This window comes from Nicotiana tabacum, chromosome 20, assembly GCF_000715075.1.
Source record: "Nicotiana tabacum cultivar K326 chromosome 20, ASM71507v2, whole genome shotgun sequence".
In the NCBI taxonomy this organism is placed as follows: domain Eukaryota; kingdom Viridiplantae; phylum Streptophyta; class Magnoliopsida; order Solanales; family Solanaceae; genus Nicotiana; species Nicotiana tabacum.
The window spans coordinates 72,617,067-72,636,802 of NC_134099.1; the positions used below are offsets into that span (position 1 = coordinate 72,617,067).

Consider the following 19,736-nt stretch of genomic DNA (forward strand, 5'->3'; position numbering starts at 1 on the left):
TTCGCAGAGGAGTTGTTGCAATAGTAGGAGATGATAAGCTTTGCCCAAGGAACTAGAGCATTTGTAAGGAGTCTCCAACTTAAACTAGCGAGAGTAAAAGGTTTTTATTGAGAGCATTATGGATTCCCAATCCACCATATTATTTGGGCTGTCATATAATGGGTCAATTTACTAAGTGAAGTTTCCTTTTCTCTACCTACCCCATATGAAATCCCTTTGGACTTTATCAATCTCTTTTAGGATTTTTCTTGGGAGAAGGGTGTATTGCATGTAATGGTTTGGGATAGAATTAAGGCATGATGTCGCAAGGGTTGTTCTTCCTGCCAAACTAAAGAACTTCATCTTCCAGGATGCAAGTTTAGTTCTCATCTTATCAATGAGGAATTGGTAATCCCTAGGTTTTGGGCTATAGTGAAGGATAGGGAAACCAAGGAATGTGCCAAAACTATTACTCCTCTTAATACCTAAAGAAGTGGTAATATCATTGATGATTGAGTGGTTGCAATTTTTTGAAAAGATTATCTTTGACTTAGTAGTATTAATGTTTTGACCTGATAGAGAGCAAAATTGGTCAAGCCCATTCTTAATGGCCTGACAAGATTTAGCATTTGCTCTAGCCATTAGAGAAAGGTCGTCAGCAAATAATAAATGGAAAATTTTTGGACATTTATAACCTAGGGATATGGGGTCCCAATTTTTGATGTCCACTTGATGTTTTATGTATCTGGTGAGTATTTCTAGGCAGTGGATAAAGTTGTAGGGGGGATGGGGTCGCCTTGTCTAATACCTCTACTTGGTTGAAAGTAATTCGTAACAGCTCTGTTGAATAAGATAGCTATTTTACTGGTAGAAATGCAACTCAGCAATAATTTAGAGAATTTTGGAGGGAAATTAAAGAAATCCAGGGTGTGACAAATAAAAGACCATTCAAGACGATCAAAAGCCTTTTCCAAGTAAATTTTCAGAATCATATGGCCTTGCTTGCCTTTTAGTTTATTGAACTTAGAAATCATTTCCTGGATGATGATAGCATTATCAGAAGCTCTTCTGTTTTTCATGAAGCTAGCCTGATACGAGTTGATCAGTTGATCTAGTAAAGGTTTAAGATGATTGGCTAGAATCTTGGTGATTATTTTATAAATAGTGTTGCATAAGCCAATGGGTCTGAAGTTATTAATGTTATTAGCATTGTGGATTTTTGGAATGAGGCATAGAAATGTTTTGTTAATATCCAGAAGGACTTTTTGGTTGTTAAAGATATCATGATAGAGATTAATGACAGAATTCCCTATATGGGACCAATATTTTTGGAAAAAGAAGGGGTGTAGACCATCTGGACCAGGAGATTTGAAAGGTTTGAACAAGAAGAAATCACTTTTAATCACATTATCAAGGAGGGGATGGGGTATCTAGATGATCTAGGTTAATCGTATTACATCTGGATTGAGTATTTAGGGGGTTAGTCCAGGTAGAGTGAGTATGAGAAGAGGTAAATGCAGATATAAAGTAATTTTGAACATGAGACAAAATAAGACTATGATCATTTATCCAGTTACCAGCTTCATCTTTGAAGAAAGTAATTTTGTTTCTTCTTTTTCTATTGGTGGCAGAGACATGGAAGAATTTTGTAATGGTGTCTCCATCATTAAGCCACATTATCCTGAACCTAAGTTTCCAGTAGTCCTCTTCTATTTTTAGAATATCGCTAAACTCATATTGAATATCTAATTCTAAATTTTTTAGGAAAGAGCTGGTAGCATAGCAATTAGAAGATTGAATGCCTTGGAGTCTAGCTAAGAGTTTTCTCTTCCTTCCCATGATATTGCCAAAAGTACTATCTTTCCAATGTTTAACCTTATTTATAAAATTGAAGCTAGCTTTAAAGTAGTCACTGTCGTTCCAATTATCTTTAACAATAGGCTGAAATTCCGGATGTTTACACCAAAAGGTCTCTAACCTAAAAGGAACCTTATGAGGAGACCTATTCCTTGGAATTAATTCTACTAGGATAGGATTGTGGTCAGAGTGAGTTCTAGGCAAATGGATAATAGAGTTTTTAGGAAATAGTTCAATCCATTCCTCATTTCCGAATACTTTGTCAAGTCTTTCTAAAATAAGACTTTTCTTGTTATGTCTATTATTGGTTCAAGTGTATTTGCTTCCCTTGAAGCCTAGATCAACTAGATTGCACTTATTAATTTTGGACCAAATGTACCTAGCTCTACTATCTTTTATGGGTTTGCCACCAAATTTCTCACTAGCGGTTAAAATATCATTGAAGTCACCACCTACTAACCAAGGTCCTTTATAAGTATTACTAATACTTTCTAGGTGATATCACATGATATTTCTATAATGAATACTAGTACTAGCATCAATGGAAGTAAAGAGCCAAGGTTTACGTATAGGATGTACCTCTATGGTTGCATGGATCTCCTGACCTCTTATAACAGCATTTTGAACGTTGATTATGTCATCCCTCCACATCATAACCATACCACCTGACTGCCCCTCCGATGGAACTTCTATCATCTCAGAGAATCCAAACTCATTAAGCATGGCTGCATGGTTGCCCATCCTTGTTTCGAACAAGTTACCAAACACGGCCTATGGGTGTCTAGCATCTCCCTAAAATTTCTTCTAAAATTATCATTGTTCCCTCCCCGTATATTCCATATTATGAAATTAGTGGGTTGATTCATGGCTAAATTGGAGTCAGTGTTGATCATCTCCCTATTCTCCCTCCCCCCCCCCCCCGCTTGGACAGGGTTTCTCCTCATTGATGGAACTAGGATCATTGCCTTGTTTCCCACAGTTGGGTCGTGTGGAGGACGAATATCCATCGAGCATTTGTATAGGGCCAATGGGCAGCTGAGAACATACCTTTTCTCATGCCTCTTCGAGAAGAGAATTTTTTTTATTCCATTTAGGTTTGAGAGTTCTAGGATTGTCCCTAAGTGAAGGTTTAGGGGGACATCATCCTCCTCCATTTCTGCCTCCACTGGCCCTGGTATGGGGTCGTCTTGTTGTTGGGGTGGGGGTACTGGAGGTGGTGGGGGGGACCATGGTTCCCCAGATTGACATCCCAAGGGAGAAAAATGGGGTTTAGGTGAATATACATCTCGGTTGGAAAGAAGGGGAGATCCAATGGTGCATTTTGAGGGTTTATGGGGTTGAACTGGGGTGGCATGCTCCATTGATCTCTCATCGTTTGAGCCATTTGAGGGTTCAATGATGGAGCCATGGGATGAATGATGTTGTTGAGCCAAACTTGGTTGAGATAATTGTTCATTGTCAACCTCATTCCCTCCGTGATAAGTTGAGCTAGATATTGAGTATAGTGCAAGATCACAATGGCCTCTTGACCGTTGATCGGGACTGTGAATGAGAGTGCATGTCCCATGAGACCTAGCTCCATCCAACTCGTGGGTTGATAGTCTTGGGCTTAGGGTGGTTGAGCGTAAATAATTTGGGGTTGTTCGTGGGGATGGAGGGGGGAATGTTTTCTATATTGAGAGGATGACGTTGTCTTGGGATTTGGATTAGTCGAGTTCTTCTTCTTAGGGTTGAAGGAACTCTTGGCATCTTGGATAATGGAAGTTGTATTTATTACACTGGAAGTTGGCATGGGATTTTGGGTAGAAGAAGGGGTTAACCGATTGGGTGAGGGAATGATGATTGCTTCGTTTTAGTTTATGGCTTTTGGTTGCCCTAGGTCATGATTTATAGGACACTTATTGGTTTTATTTGGATTTTCTATGGGAATGTCCATTTGGCTACTTTTTTCTATAACCATTGCCATTTGGCCACCATGCATGGAGGGGGGATCTTGTCATATCTTAAGGAAGGATTTTGGGTAGATTCTTTAGATAACAAAATATTTGGGGAGATTTGGGATTAAGGGGAGGGTTTGGGGCAGTAGGGATAGGATTAGAGGTAGGGGTAGAATCGTCCATGCTAGAGCCTATTTGCATGGCATTGGTTTTGACTAAAGAGATGGTAATACTTGATGTCATGGTGGAGTATTGCATGCAAGTATCTTGTATGTGAAGATCCAAGTCATCATTTAATTGATTAAATTTATTTTCACAAATAAAATTAGCATTATCCATAGTGGTTTGTGGCAAAACCATTTGTCTCTCATCTAGTTGGTGGTTTTTCTCGTGGGATGTTATTTGGTCAGTAGCCATGCATGGCTGGGTATTAACAGGAGAATTATGATTATTAGAAGGACAATTTTTAGTTTTGTATTGAAGAGTTTGAGTAACCAGAAACTTACCTGTTTTTGCATTGAATAAGTTAACTGGAATACCTGGACCCTAATTGCCTTTCACTTGGATGGTGGGCAGTTGGTTTGGAGTTCTTTTGCCTTGATTCTTCTTCTTGTTGAAGGAAACCGTTTTCCATTTTGATTCAATAGCATCTTTTGTAGCTTTTTGTTGATGTTCTTGTCCTGCATGGTGAGGATCCAAGCTTTGCATTTTGATATAGGTGCACTGCCTTAGCGTGTGACCAAAACGGCCACAGTTTTTACAAAGAAAATCCTCCCCTTCATAGAGTATATCCTGTTTGTGGTTTCCAACAAATAGGAAGGGTTGAACTGGGATTTCCAAAGGGATTTCAACACAAATCCTTACATATCGACCTCGTAAGGTTGTTGAGGTGCATGTTTCAATTTTCAGTAGGCGTTCTATTGCATTGCCAATTTTTGCAGGATTTTGCCATCATAGAGTTTCGTTGGTAATTGGGGCAGTCTAATCCAAACTGTTGAGGTAGTTAATTTTTCACTTCTAACCACAAAATTTGGTTTCTATTTGGAGATAGATAGGAAATGGCCATTAATGAACCATGGCCCTAGGTGGATAGCTTTATCCATGTTTTCTTTCTTTGTGAAATTGATGATGTAATAGTCCTCACCAAGATCAATTAAAGAGAAGTCTTCCGTTGGTTTCCATAGGTCTTGGATCTTCCTCTTTAGTGGTGTAGCATACATTTTTCTACTAACTTGATTATAATGGAATATTTCCATGGTTTGTAGACACGTTGTCTATCTTCTAATGAAAGGAAGATTTGTATGGCATCGCTTAGAGTAATCTCTGGATCATGCATTCCTTTCTTGCCTTCCAATACCTTTATTAAGTTGAGCATTTCTTCATGATCTATGGAAGGAGTGAAATCTATTAGGTTAGATTCCAATAATTTATCCTTGAAGGATGTTGGTCTTTCCAGATTATTTGGTAAGAGATGTGGTGGATTAAATCCGGTGATTTTGGAGAAATAGTATCTTGTTTCTCAAGGGGTTGGAAATGCATTCTAAAGAGAATCTTGGAATTTCAAAATTCAATTCCAGTTCTGAAGAACAAAAGCTCCAAAAAATAAAGAAAAACAATAAAAAAAAAAAGGAATTCGGAAGCTGTTTTTAATTTCACTCGATTGCTATATAAGTTTTGGGATCTTCAAGCTGTTTATGGAGTGAAAATTGAAGTTGTTTTGCTGATTCTGCTGTAGTTTGCTTGAAGCTGTTAGCTAAGCTTCATCTGCTCCTGTTTTTTGCCTTTATTTGGCTTATCTTTGTGCCTTCCTCGTTTGAATAGGTAAGTGCAGAAACTCTGTTTTTCCTTCAATGAATAATAGAAATTGCTAGATATTTGCTTGATTTTCTGGATGATCTACTTAGATCTACATTTCTACTATCCTAATATGCAATGTTTGTGTTCAAATGCATTATGAAGTGACTCGAAAAGGCTTAAATGTTAACAGTAAAGTAGTCTGAATTATAATCAAGTAAAGGATGTTTGCCTAAATTAGTTTACTCTTTTCATCCTACTGCTATTTGTTGTATAGTAATTTCAAGCGTAATTGCAAATCTCTAACTCGAATGTAATCGAGTAATTGGTTGAATGCCTAGAAACTTGGCTATGATAATATTGAAAGTTTTGTTTGGAAACGTGGATATTTTCTAATATTTCGGGAAAAAAGGAATAGAATAGGCGGATTATTGCCATAAATCTAAGTTTTTAATTTTCTGTTCTACTCAGAGTATTTAATTTTGTTGGGCCAAAATCAATTAGTTTGAATATTCATTTTATTGTACTATTCGTTTACCTAATTGTCGTTGAATCCTTTTTTTACAATAATTTTCCAACGTGGTGACTTTTATATATAATGAAACCTCTTAACGATATATCGTTTCATTTTTTTTACTTCTTATAAATAAATTTCATAATAGATGAAATTATAATTTAAGTTAATTTTTTAAAATTTAGGATATAAAATCAATTAAAATCTTACCTTATATAAATCAAAAAATTCGTTTATAACATATTTGCTAATTGTATGTAGGCATACAAATTAGGCACGCACATATATTTGATAAAGCAATTCAAAGTTCCACGTTTCTTCCAAATTAAATATTCAACTATTGTATGTATGGAATTTATCTAATTATTTTCTTATAAAATTTACTTCTATCTTTAAAGTGTAGTCCATGTTTTGACTATCTATAACTTTAATTGAGTTTGACCACCTAAAAATTATGCGTATTACGAAAATTTTAAAGGCCAAAATTTACAATAATGAGAGAGAAAAATATAATACAAATGAGTTGCCATTAATTATTATTATTATTATTATTATTTTTTGTAAATATTTCAACAAATAACAGCTCCCTATATTTTTTATACGTTAAGATATTTGTTATAAAATATTAACGCAATATCAGTTATTCTTAGAGTTTATATTGTCACTTATTAAATCTATTTTAGGAGCTATAGGCCGACCTAATCATTCTTATATCTATAAAAGACCAAAAGATTTAGTTTTCAATTTGTATTTTTTTGGAATTATTTATTTTGATAATTTTCACCAAGTATTCCTATAAAACTATGAGGACTTTAAATAGAGTCTATTAACATACATTTACAAAGTTATACTTTTTATTTTGATTTTATAATTCAAAAACATCGTTTAATACTACTTATGTAATTTTTTAAAATTATTTACTTATTAATATAAGTACACGCGCAAAGCGCATACCTTAAGACTAGTATTTGTAAAATATACATGTTACTAAAAGTTTTTATATTTAAATATAACTATTTTTTATGGGATTGAATACTTTTAGCAATTTATTATGGGATTTTATAATTCAAAAACATCGTTTATAAAGTATGAATTCAGTGATATATTGGACTAGTTTTTTTTAATATAATTCTACTTGACATGGAGCTCCGCTGATGTGGAAGGGTACAGAGATAGAGCCGTCAATATGGGCTTTAGGCCAGCCCGTAATTTAGTAAGCATGGGCTAGAACTTTTGGAGCCCATTTAAAAATGAAACTTTTAAGCTCGGTCCGATTAAGCCCGTGGCCCGCGAGGTTTGACTGAGACTGGGCTAGTCTGGCCCATAATATATTTATTTAAAATATATAAAATATAAAAAATATACTGCCTCTAGCGATGGAAAGTGAGAATTGGATCTTTACTTAGAGGAACCAAAGCTTGATCTTGAGAAGTTTTAAGAAATTGATATTGTCATGTATTGGAAGGACCATTATAGAAAATATCCAGATCTTTCAGTGATGACGCGTGATGTACTTAGTATTCCTATTACTACTGTACCATCAAAATCAACATTTAGCATTGGTGGACGTGTTCTAACAAAGTACAGAAGTTGCATTCATCATGAAAATGTCCAAACACTTGTTGCTACTCGAAATTGGCTACACGACTTTTCCCAAATTCAAACTGGTAATATTTTTTTATGTGAATTTGAATATTATTAGTTTTTAAAATTTAATTATTCTTAATATTTAACTAATTCATATTGCATATGAATTGTAGATGTAGATGAAAGTGAAGATGTTAAGACAAGCCTGTCACAAGTGGATTCAAATGTGTTTGATGAGGATGATGTGTTAGATATCCCATAAATATCATGGACGTTCTCTTTAATAGTTGGTTTTGAATTTTGACTTTTAGTGAATGAAATATAGTCTTGTCTTTTATCTTTTTAATATTTATTGTGATATATTGGAACAATATAAAAAGTTATTAAGTTTTACGAATTTTTTTTGATAAGATATGTTTTAACTTTTAAATATGTATCTTTTTTTAGGTTAGAACTTAAAGAAAAAATATAAAATTATATTTTAAAAAATGATGGACTGGCCCATAGAGGCTCGTGGCCCATATAGGGCCGGGGATAAGGCCCATCAAAATGGTGGGCTAAGCCACCCTAGCACAACAATTGCTAAGCCCACGTGGGCTGGCTGAGCTAACCCGGACTGACCCATATTGACAACTCTATACAGAGATAAACTACTATGCGAAGGAAAGGGCAACTTTGTGCCGAAGATTATTAAGTGGGCGTTTGGACATAAGAATTGTAAAATTTTCAAAAAATAAAGTGAAATTCTTTTCAAGTGAAAATGATATTTGAAAATTAGAGTTGTATTTGAACATGAATATAATTTTGGATATTTTGAAGTTTTGTGAGTGATCTGAATGAAAATTTTTAAAAAAGTCTTTTGGAGTTTTCAAAATTTCGAAAAATTACAAAACTCATCTTCAAGTGAAAATTAGAAATTAAAATTTTTCGAAAAAAGTATAAAGTTTCTTATGTCCAACCGTGCTCTAAATTGTTTATTTTTAATAGTTTAGGGGTATTTTAAACATTTAATGACAAAAAATAAAATAAAATAAAAAAAAACTACTACAAAACCTCTGACTATTAAATCCCAGTCGAGCTTCGATTGTTGGAAGGTAATGTTGTATTTTGTCCCGGGCCCGGGCCTTAGTGGGCCTAACGGGCTGGGCCTCGCGGTCCCGGGCTTCGTGGTCCCGGGCTCTGGCGGTCCCGGTCTTCGTGGGCTCAATGGGTGGAACCGGCCCGTGACGGGCCTAAGGCCACATGGTCCTGTGCTTAACGTGCCGGGCTCGTGGGCTTCGCGGGCCTAGCGGGTTTTTTTTTTAAGACAATTTCTTATAGTATCATGGCTATATTAAAAATATATATGTAGTATATATGTATATCTAATTATTAAAGTGCTTGACGAAAAAGAAAATAACAAAACAATAGTAAAACACTAAATTGTCATGCATAATATATTTTCTTGTAGTATATTATATTGTATCTTATGTATATATATTCTCTTATATATTTTCTTTTAGTATATGTATTGTATCTTATGCATATATATTCGCATAATATATTTTCTTGTAGTATATATATTGTATCTTATGTATATATGTTCGCATAATATATTTTCTTGTAGTATATATATTGTATATTATGTATATATTGTAGCATAATATATTTTCTTTTAGTATATTATATTGTATCTTATGTATATATATTCTCTTATATATTTTCTTATAGTATATATATTGTATCTTATGTATATATATTCGCATAATATATTTTCTTGTAGTATATATATTGTATATTATGTATATATTGTAGCATAATATATTTTCTTGTAGTATATTATATTGTATCTTATGTATATATATTCTCTTATATATTTTCTTGTAGTATATATATTGTATCTTATGTATATATATTCGCATAATATATTTTCTTGTAGTATATATATTGTATATTATGTATATATTGTAGCATAATATATTTTCTTGTAGTATATTATATTGTATCTTATGTATATATATTCTCTTATATATTTTCTTATAGTATATATATTGTATTTTATGTATATATATTCGCATAATATATTTTCTTGTAGTATATATATTGTATATTATGTATATATATTCTCTTATATATTTTCTTGTAGTATATATATTGTATATTATGTATATATTGTAGCTTATAAATAATTCTAAGTATAGACAAAGAAATATTGCGAAAAGAAGCTCATGGGTAGAAACAATAAATTTTATTACCAAAAAATGGCATATCTTTCTTAGTCATCCTTCCCCCAATGGAATGAGCACAACAAGGTACTAATACCACCATTAGAAGGAAAAAAACTAAGGAAGATGTGCCAAAATACAAGTTACATATTATTCTATGTATTATCTCTAACAAATCTCATAAATCCTTCAAGGTTCGGAGGAGGTTGCGTTGGTGGTGGTGGAAAAGAAGCTTGTTCATCACCACTTCCGGGCGAAGCCGAATCCTCCGCAAGTTCCGCTATCATTTCTTCATAAGCTTCATCTATCGCCGGTTGTGCTTCTGCAATTCCAAAGTTTCTTCTTTCCGAGCGGATCCAATCTCTAAACAATACTGATTTTTCCAAGCTATCCCTCATAGACGCTCTATGATCACCTATTTGCAGTCTTGCTTGACTGAAAGCGCTCTCTGATGCAACAGTTGAAGCTTGAATTGATAAAATATCCCGAGCCATCCTTGCAAGAACAGGAAAATGTTTTTCCCTTGCCTTCCACCATTCCAAAAGATCAAAAGAGCCGTCTGGATTCTCCTTTTCAAGTCCCTGAGACAAATAAACTTGAAGCTCATTTAGATGTGAAGTTTCATCATAATTTTCACCTTGAGACCCCCTGAACTCCGTCCAAGATTTAAGAGCTTTTAAGCCCGCAACTCTTTTAGAGGATTGTGAGCTAGACGAAGTAGGGGTTGGAATAGTTGGCCTAGCATGCTCTAAGGCAAGTTGATAAGCATTATAAACTGTTTGAGCGTTAATCTTAATTGAAGCTTTTGCATCTGCAAGTGTCGCAATTTCCTCATTTGAAAGATCTAAAGCCTTATAAATATTTGAATACCAAAAATGAGGACCTCCCAATTTCATTGTAGGATTTAGCATTGCAGCAAGACCATAAATAGGAGGGATAGGAAAAAAATATTTTTTAAACTTTTGTTTCATTTCATTTATAGCAAGTTCATAAATATCCCCACCCTCACTAAATTCAAAAAACAAATCAGATAGTGCTGCAATATAAACTAAACAGTTTGAAATAGTAGGATAATATTGCCCAGAAAATGCATTTGTTGCAATTTGAAAATGTTCTAAAAAATCTAAAAGAATTTTAACATTAGTCCAATCTTGAGTGGTAAGCATTTCATCATCATCTTCACCACCTACCCGAGAATTAAACGTTGCATTAATTGGGTTTCTATATTCATATGCTACTACTAAACTTTCGTACATACAATTCCATCTAGTCGGGCAAGGTTTAAGAACCTTTCTTTCTCTAAGGCCATATTCATCACATTTTTTAAAATACTCTCTAAGTCTACTTCTACGGTTTGAATAAAAAAGCCAATTAAGAGCCATTCTAACCTTTTCAATTTCTATGTTTAATATTCGCATACCATCACCGACAATTAAATGATAAATATGACAAATACATCTAATATGGAAAATATTAGTAAATGCAGGATTTAGTATTGTTGTAAGCATGCCTATAGCACTGGTGTTACTAGAAGCATTATCCATTGAAATTGCCATTATTTTATCGCTAAAGCAAAAATATCTACAAATATCTGCAACAGTGTTAGCTATAAACTTACCTGTGTGACGCGAATTAATTATTCTATATGCAATTATGCGTTTTTGCATTATACATTCCTCATCTATCAAATGACTTGTAATAGTTAGGTAATCACAATCATTACCACTTCTACCAATATCAGTAGTAATAGAAATCCGATTAGTTATACGAGTAAATAAATACCGCAAATATTGTTCATATTTATGTTTGAATTTATAAATATCACTCTTAACTAACCTTTATGAGTAGCATTAAACAGTTCTAATAGGCAACATCTCTCTTTCTCTTGACAAATCCATTGCGACAAAGAAAGGTTTGGAAGTAGAATTATGTCGAATTCAGTGAACTTGGAGGATGTTCCATCGGAGAGCATCACGACGGAGATCCTCCGCCGCATGCGGTGCTCCTCTAAGCCCGACAAACGTCTTATTCTCATCGGTATTTAATACTTACCTCCCTTTATTACTATATTCATCTCTGCTCTGTTTTTTTTTTATCTCTGCATTTGTTTAGACTCAAAATTGTTTCTTTTGAGTATTTCATACGTTTCCCTGTCAGATCCAGACTTTAGCCATTTTCCTGCATCGAAATTTGTTAATTTTCTTTTTCTGGAGGATCTCTGAAAAAAGAAATGGGGAGAAACGGGTGTAAAGGATTTAATGCGCGCCACTGCTTATGGAGGCGTCGTTGTTGTTGTACTTCTAATGGAGTAGTTTATTCTTTGTGCATTTCGTTTTAAGATTTTCTTTCTGGAAGCTTGTTTTGTTTGAGTTGGGGGTGATTTCTTGAAAGGAGATGAAATTTCTGGGAAATCGATGATTTATGTACTTTTTACAAGTAGCAAGGGAACCTCCACTTTTTGTTTTGCTTTTAGATTTTGTTTTAATGCTTATGTGTAAGATTTTCATAGGTTATGTTAAGCTGATCTCACGAGATCTGAACTCTTAGTTGCCCCCTAATCTAATTGAATCAACAGACTCACATGGAAAATTGGGTTAGTTAATACTGAGCTGGTTTCTTGATTGGGTTTGAAAACAAGTCCTTCGTGGAATTTGGAACTGTGGACTTCATTGAGAGTGTGAGCTTCTTAAGTCCTTCAATTTAAAAAATAAGCAAAAAGGATCTGAAGAAGATGTCTGGTTAGGTATAGGGATATTGGATCAAACTTTGTTGAGTGAGGAAGTGAAGACTAAAAATGATTATTTGGTGAGATTGAAAGAAGAATTCCTGAATCATAAGGTGGAAGAAGTTGCTCACTGTGCATCTGCAAAAGAATTATGTTATTTGTTTTTTGAAAACAAGTACATGGATTAATGATGAAAATTTTGGGGGATTGTTTACAGATATGTGGTTGAGATGGTTAGGAAAGATAAAGAAACTAGCCAGAATATCAGGAGTCTTTACCTCTTGTTGAAAAAAAGAAAAAGGAAAAAGAAATGTCAGGAAAAATAATATGATGCTCAAAGGTGCCAAAGAGTATCATCAATCATGAAAAAGAAGAACTGAGTAAGAAGATGGTAAGATTTGCCTTATTTTGATGCAAGAAGACTTGAATAGAAGACATGCTCCATCCTTTCCCGATATTGCATGAAATTGGCTTCGAGGAGGGGATAAAGAAAAAAGTAAAATTTGCCTTATTTTTGCCTTATTTTGATGCAAAAATATGACTTGAGGATCTTGACAATTGAAAGTGGCACATATTTTGTTGTGATGTAGATTGGGAAGATTGAAAATAAAGAATTTTGATATCTCTATCTCATTTGATTGAGATGAAATTTATATATGCTCTGTTTGCTTGCTCAAACATATTTCTTTCCCTTACTTATATTATCCTTTTTAAACCAAGGGTCTTTGGTTGACTCAACTAATTTTCAGTTTGATAAAATGTTAAATTGTATCCTTTTTTTTGGGGGTAAATAAAACAAATTTTATTAATCAACTGGAAGTATTACAACGAAAAAAAACTGCAGCACTACAACACACATTTTGAGTAGAACACAACTCAGTAACATCTAAGCTTCAGACCCTGGCTCACACACTAAACAGGATAAAAGTTCAGGGTTTGCAACGTCAACTCTAACTTGGGCATTGAATGTCCCCTATTGAAGATCTCCTGGATAATAGTTTTGATAATAAGCTCAGTGCTCCTACTCTTTCCTGGAAAAGTCTCATGTTTCTTTCTTTCCAAAGATGATACACACTACCAGCTATAGCCATTCTGAGAATATGAGCATCGGCAGTTTCCGCTGTGCAATTAGTCACCATCCACTGCAGCTCTTCTTGCCATCCTAGAGCCAAAAAATGTAACTTTACTTACGTCTTTGCATTAACACTAATCTTTGTTGATGAAAGCCCATGAAAGTGTTTGCTTTTTGTCTAGTTTGACTTTTGGTATTACTAGCAGGAAGTAGCAGTATTATTCTCTCTTAAAGCTCATTATAAACTCTTTGGATTGCAATTTGTCAATACGAAAACTGTTTTATTTGCCATAATCATTTTCCTTCGCTGAAAGCTCTTTGAAAGTGTGGAGATGCTAACTCACTCACGTGCAACCCAAAACTGTGTTGGGATGAACTTCTTTCGACTCCTGCCACTTGTTAAAGTGGAGGCAAGAGCTTTTCAATTGGTGCCACGTGCTTCAACCGGAGTGGTGACAAACAAGTCACTTCTCATGTTCTCATGTTGCTCAGGACTCTTGACCATATTTTTGTTCTCCAAGATTTTTTCTTAAAGCTCAAAAGGGGTTAGATGTCTAAGTGATTGATATTGCTAAATTTGAAAACTGCAAGTTTTCTATTACAGGAGTTTGTATTCCTTTCTTATCATCAAGTCGTGATCTATAACTGGTCTAACTTAAGTACTCTCCAGATGGGTTACACCTTGCCTAGTTGAGGAATCTTGCCCGCTTGAGGATTTTTGATAAGATGAATTTAGGTGTGGAGCTAATTTCTTCAAAACTTTTTGAGGTGTTCTCTCCTTTTATTTTCCTTTCTATTTGACAATTCGTTAATTCATAGCAATTGTGTTTTTTCTCCATTGGCTTTAGGATTCCTGGAGAAATGATTTCATCCATGGACTTAAAATTAATTCAGCTTAGTTTGCTATAGCGTTGGCCTTTGAGATATAAAAACGGAGTTGCTTAGCTTTGGCCTTTGAGACATAAAAGGCAGAGTTGCTTTCATTTCAATATTGTAGTTGTTGCATTGGCATGCTTATATGGACTGCTTTGTAAATGTGCAATGGTTCTCTGCTAGTTTGCTATATTCTTGGAACATTAAAACACTTAAGTAGCTTTCCTCTGTAATATTGTAGTTGTTGAGTTTTCTAAATAGACGTATTCTGCAGGCCCACCTGGATCTGGGAAAGGTACTCAATCTCCAGTTATCAAGGATGAGTACTGCTTATGTCATTTAGCCACGGGTGATATGCTGAGAGCTGCTGTCGCTGCCAAAACGCCTCTGGGAATTAAGGCAAAGGAGGCCATGGATAAGGTCAAACTGGTTCTTTTTTTGGTTAATTAATTACAATTCTCTTCCTACTTCAATCGTAAAATATTCTGACCACTTGGTTTTCTTTTTCATTTTAATATTGTTTTGCTCTTTTTATTTCAGGGAGAACTTGTTTCTGATGACTTGGTTGTTGGGATAATAGATGAAGCATTGAAGAAACCTTCGTGTCAAAAAGGATACATTCTTGATGGATTTCCAAGGACTGTGGTGCAAGCAGAAAAGGTCTCCTATCTCCTTAGGCACCTGAAAATATGTAATTTTATTGGCTTTATGATTATTGTGTTAGTATTGTTCCTATGAGATCTCCAGATTCATGCCTTTCTATATTCATACAGTTTGATGAGATGTTTCAAAATCGGGGGACTAAAGTTGATAAAGTTCTTAATTTTGCAATTGATGATGCTATTTTGGAGGAGAGAATTACCGGGCGTTGGATCCACCCAGCTAGTGGCAGGAGCTACCATACAAAGTTTGCACCCCCTAAAGTTCCTGGGATCGATGATGTAAGCTTATACCATGAATTCTCTGTTTTCTTGTAACGATAGTACAATCCCCTCCCTTCAAATTGTTCATGGCATGATATCTACACTATAAACAATTTAGGCTCTTTTACTAATTACTAGTTTTAATTGCCTGTCATGCAACTTTAATTTCTAATGGAAATATTTACCTTCACAACTGTCTATTAGGGGTATTTCTCTTAGGCCTGAGGCTAAGTCAATTGGTTTGTCTTCATGAAGGTCACTGGAGAGCCTTTGATACAACGCAAAGATGACACCGCTGCTGTTCTTAAGTCAAGGCTGGAATCCTTCCATAGGCAAACCGAACCGGTATACTTCTTTTTAGCTCTAGTTGCTTTGGTTTAGAGTTGATCTCAAACTTATCTTGGAATTGAACTGTACTGACTAAGATCTTGTTTGGAAAAGCATCTGCCAGACCAACAATTGTATTTGGCAGTGGACTTGATTTACAATCTGTTTGGCAAACTTAATCACATTGATGTTATTATTGTCAAGAGTGATTTTTCATGCTGCAATTTAGGCTAGACTTTTCACATCAAAACTTAGATTATTTGTAGTGACGTAGTTGTTTCATAAATTTATTAGCTTGTTTTGGTTCCACAAGAAATAACTTTTGGCAATCCAATTTTAAGTGAGGTTCCATTTTTGTTGTTCAAAAGTGGGGTCCCGTCTTATGATTTCCTTTGCGCAGAGTTGTAAACAAAATATTTTGGTTTTGATGTGCAGGTAATTGACTACTATGCGAAAAAGAATATGGTAGTGAACCTTCCTGCAGAGGAACCACCTCAGACGGTCACAAGTGAAGTGAAGAAAGCCCTCTCATGACGAAGGATGCTTTAACCTCTCTGCTTTTCTTTCTTTCATCTCGAAGATCTGAAAACTGGAACTCTGAAGTTTTGATTTACTGACAAACATCTCTAGAGGCTGAGTCACCTTAATGTTGGTGAGTTTATTTCTTTCTGCACATTGATAGACTAGGAGGCTTTTTGTTACCTACTAATGTGTTGTACCAAGATTAGGAGGCCTTTATTTTGCTGCAAAGGAGAATAAAAGATACAAAGTAGGAGCCCCACCACCTTTTCGGGGGTGATTGCCAGATAATTGCTGGGTTTCTGGACATGTTTGGATATTTAACGCATGCAGGCATGCCACATTAATAAGATTGCTTTCATGATCAAGTTTCACGAGTTATGATGCGAAAGTAGCATTTTCATAAGCAGCACTCTATTGACCTGCTTTGATTTTTTTTTTCATTTTTCAATGTTGAAGTATTTACAGTAAACTCTCTTCATGTCGTTGCACTGTCTGATTTAATAGTCTAACGTGCAATTCAGATAAAGACTGTTTGATTTATTTTTGAGTTAATATCCTAAAACCCCCTTTTAACTATTAACTTTTTGTGATTTATCTACTTAAACTATAGGGAGTTCCCAAAACCCCTTGAACTATATTCACCTTCAAATTAAAAGCCCTCGATTGAATTCTTAGAGGTGTGTCTGATACACGCTCCTAATTAACTAAAAATGTACCATGTGGCATTACATGTCACTATTTAACTTAGTTTAAAATCCCCTAAAACTATCAGATGTCCCTAAAGCCCCCCCTTCAACTATGTTTCCCTATATATTAAAACCCCACTATTGAATTCTTAGAAATGTGTCTGTATAATTGTATCAACTTATGGTTTGTACTAAGTTTTTGATGTAGCTAGCTTACTCGTGGTGTATTACTCTCGGATGATTGATTAATTGTAGGCATTTTTGGCTAAAGTAGGTTCTAATATAAATGTATTATTTTAGCTTTAATTGTGATTGTGTTGTATGCTAGATTTAAGCTGAATAAGTCCTTGTTTATATTCACTTGGCAGCAAAAAATGAAAGCATATAATGTTGGATTCAACTTTATTCTCTATAAAGTGTTGGATTTTAATAAGAAGATTTAAGTGGGTATTATTTCTATAATATGGGTAAGAAATGAAATAAGACTAAAATAAGAAACAACAACAACAACAACCCATTAAAATCCTACTAGTGGGGTCTGGGGAGGGTAGTGTGTACGTAGAATTTACCCCTACCCCGAAGGAGTAGAGAGACTGTTTCTGAAAAGACCCTCGACTCAAGAAAACAAAAAGACAAAAGGAGACAATATCAGTATCACCACAGAAAAATAGGAACAACATGAAATCCATAAGAAAGATGCAAAGCAAAAGCGATAGATAGTAAATAGGTCATGCACTGAAAAGCGAAATAGTAAGACACAACATTGCCACTAGCTATATTAGACAAAAAACCATACCAGACTAGTCTCACAAGGTACGAAGTAAGGTAAGACTCAACTACCTCCTAACCTACAACCCTAATACTCGACCTCCACATCTTCCTATTAAGTGTCATGTCCTCGGAAATCTGAAGTCTCGCCATATCCTGCCTGATCATCTCTCCCCAATACTTCTTAGGCCGCCCTCTACTTCTTCTCGTGCCCTCCACAACCAGCCGCCCACACCTCCTTACTGGAGCATATGGGCTTCTCCTATGAACATGCCCGAAACATCTGAGCCTCGCTTCCCGCATCTTGTCATCAATGGGAGCCATGTGCACCTTCTCCCAAATAATATCATTCCTAATCGTATCCATCCTGGTGTGCCCGCACATCCACCTCAACATCCTCATTTCTGCTACTTTCATCTTCCGGATATGTGAGTTCTTAACAAGCCAATACTCAGCCCCATACATCATGGCCGGTCTGACCACCGCTTTATAGAACTTACCTTTGAGTGTCGGTGTCACTCTCTTGTCGCACATGACTCCAGATGCTAACATCCATTTCATCCATCCTACCCCAATACGGTGTGTGATATCCTCGTCGATCTCCCCTCCCCCTGGATAACCGACCCAAGGTGCTTGAAGCTACTTCTACTTGGGATGACCTGTGATTCAAGCCTTACATCCACGTCCACTTCCCCCGGCTCAGCGCTGAACTTTCACTCTAGGTATTCCGTCTTCGTCCTGCTCAGCTTGAAGCCCTTAGACTCAAGAGCATGTCTTCAAGCCTCCAACCTCTCGTTAATACCGGCTCGCGACTCATCAATCAGAACTATGTCATCAGCGAATAGCATGCACCATGGCACCTCCTCATGAATATGGCGTCTATCACCAGGGCGAATAAGAACGGATTGAGTGCAGAACCTTGGTGTAACCCCATTACAACCAGAACATGCTCAGAGTCGCCTCCTACTGTCCTAACCCGAGTCTTAGCCCCATCATACATGTCCTTAATCGCCATAATATAGGGAACCGACACACCTTTTGCCTCCAAGCATCTCCAGAGAACTTCTCTAAGAACCTTGTCATACGCTTTCTCTAGATCAATAAACACCATGTGCAGATCCTTCTTTCTTTCTCTGTACAATTCCACCAACCTCCTAACAAGTTGTATAGCTTCTGTAGTTGAACGACCCGACATGAATCCGAACTGGTTGTCGGATACGGACACTGTCATCCTCACCCTCGCCACACTTTCATGGTATGACTCAGTAAGACTAAAATAAGAAAAAGAATAAATAATTCTAGAGGAACAAGAGGTGAAATTTTTCTAGAGAAAACCCATATAGATAACTGAAGAGGAAAGGTAAAAAATGAGGAAGGAAGGTGAAAAAATGAAAGAAAAAATGTGAAAATGAAAAAGAAATGTGAAAAAATGAAGCAAATGCAGAGAAAATAAAAATGAATAAATTTTTAAAAAGTGTAAGGCTAATTAGCCATTACACACTGTCAGGTTGGTCATTTTGTTGGTTTTTTTCAATCTTCACGCGCTCTTCGGCAAGTTACTACACGTATTATACTAGGTAAGCAACGAAAGAGTTTTAATATAAAGGGAAAAATAGTTCGAGGGGTTTTAGGGACACAATTTAAATAGGTAACTTGCGAGAAGTTGATAGTTAAAAGAAGGTTTAAGGGTATTAACTCATTATTTTTTTTGCTAATTAAAGGAAGTTTAAGGGTATTAACTAATTGAAACACATATGAAAGAGTTTCACTTGGAATTTGGTTTTCTTAACTCTGTAATATACACTAAACAATCTCTCAAATAGCTGAGGATGTTTTAAATAATGATGTCCCGTTACGAATGGGGCTTTTGCATCAATACCCGAGTTTGGAGTCACATTGAACCTACACCTACTTTGCAAAAAAAGTTTGTAAGCGTACCCACTTTACGATTAACTTCAGACCTATCGA

At 35.4% G+C, this 19,736-nt stretch overlaps 1 protein-coding gene across 1 annotated transcript; it reads left to right on the plus strand.

The window, feature by feature from the left end:
- Positions 1-11,706: 11,706 nt before the first annotated feature.
- Positions 11,707-16,679, plus strand: LOC107809513 (adenylate kinase 4-like). Its single transcript, XM_016634164.2, has 6 exons — positions 11,707-11,909; positions 14,817-14,962; positions 15,083-15,202; positions 15,316-15,483; positions 15,721-15,810; positions 16,228-16,679. The coding sequence occupies exons 1-6, from the start codon at positions 11,801-11,803 to the stop codon at positions 16,324-16,326; spliced, it is 732 nt and encodes a 243-aa protein (XP_016489650.1). The 5' UTR covers positions 11,707-11,800; the 3' UTR covers positions 16,327-16,679.
- Positions 16,680-19,736: the final 3,057 nt, after the last annotated feature.

Coding starts and splice junctions, on each gene's coding strand:
- LOC107809513 (XM_016634164.2), top strand. CDS start 11,801: ATGTCGAATTCAGTGAACTTGGAGGATGTTCCATCGGAGAGCATCACG. Junction 15,203..15,315: donor CTGTGGTGCAAGCAGAAAAG/GTCTCCTATCTC, acceptor ATATTCATACAG/TTTGATGAGATGTTTCAAAA. Junction 15,811..16,227: donor TCCATAGGCAAACCGAACCG/GTATACTTCTTT, acceptor TTTGATGTGCAG/GTAATTGACTACTATGCGAA.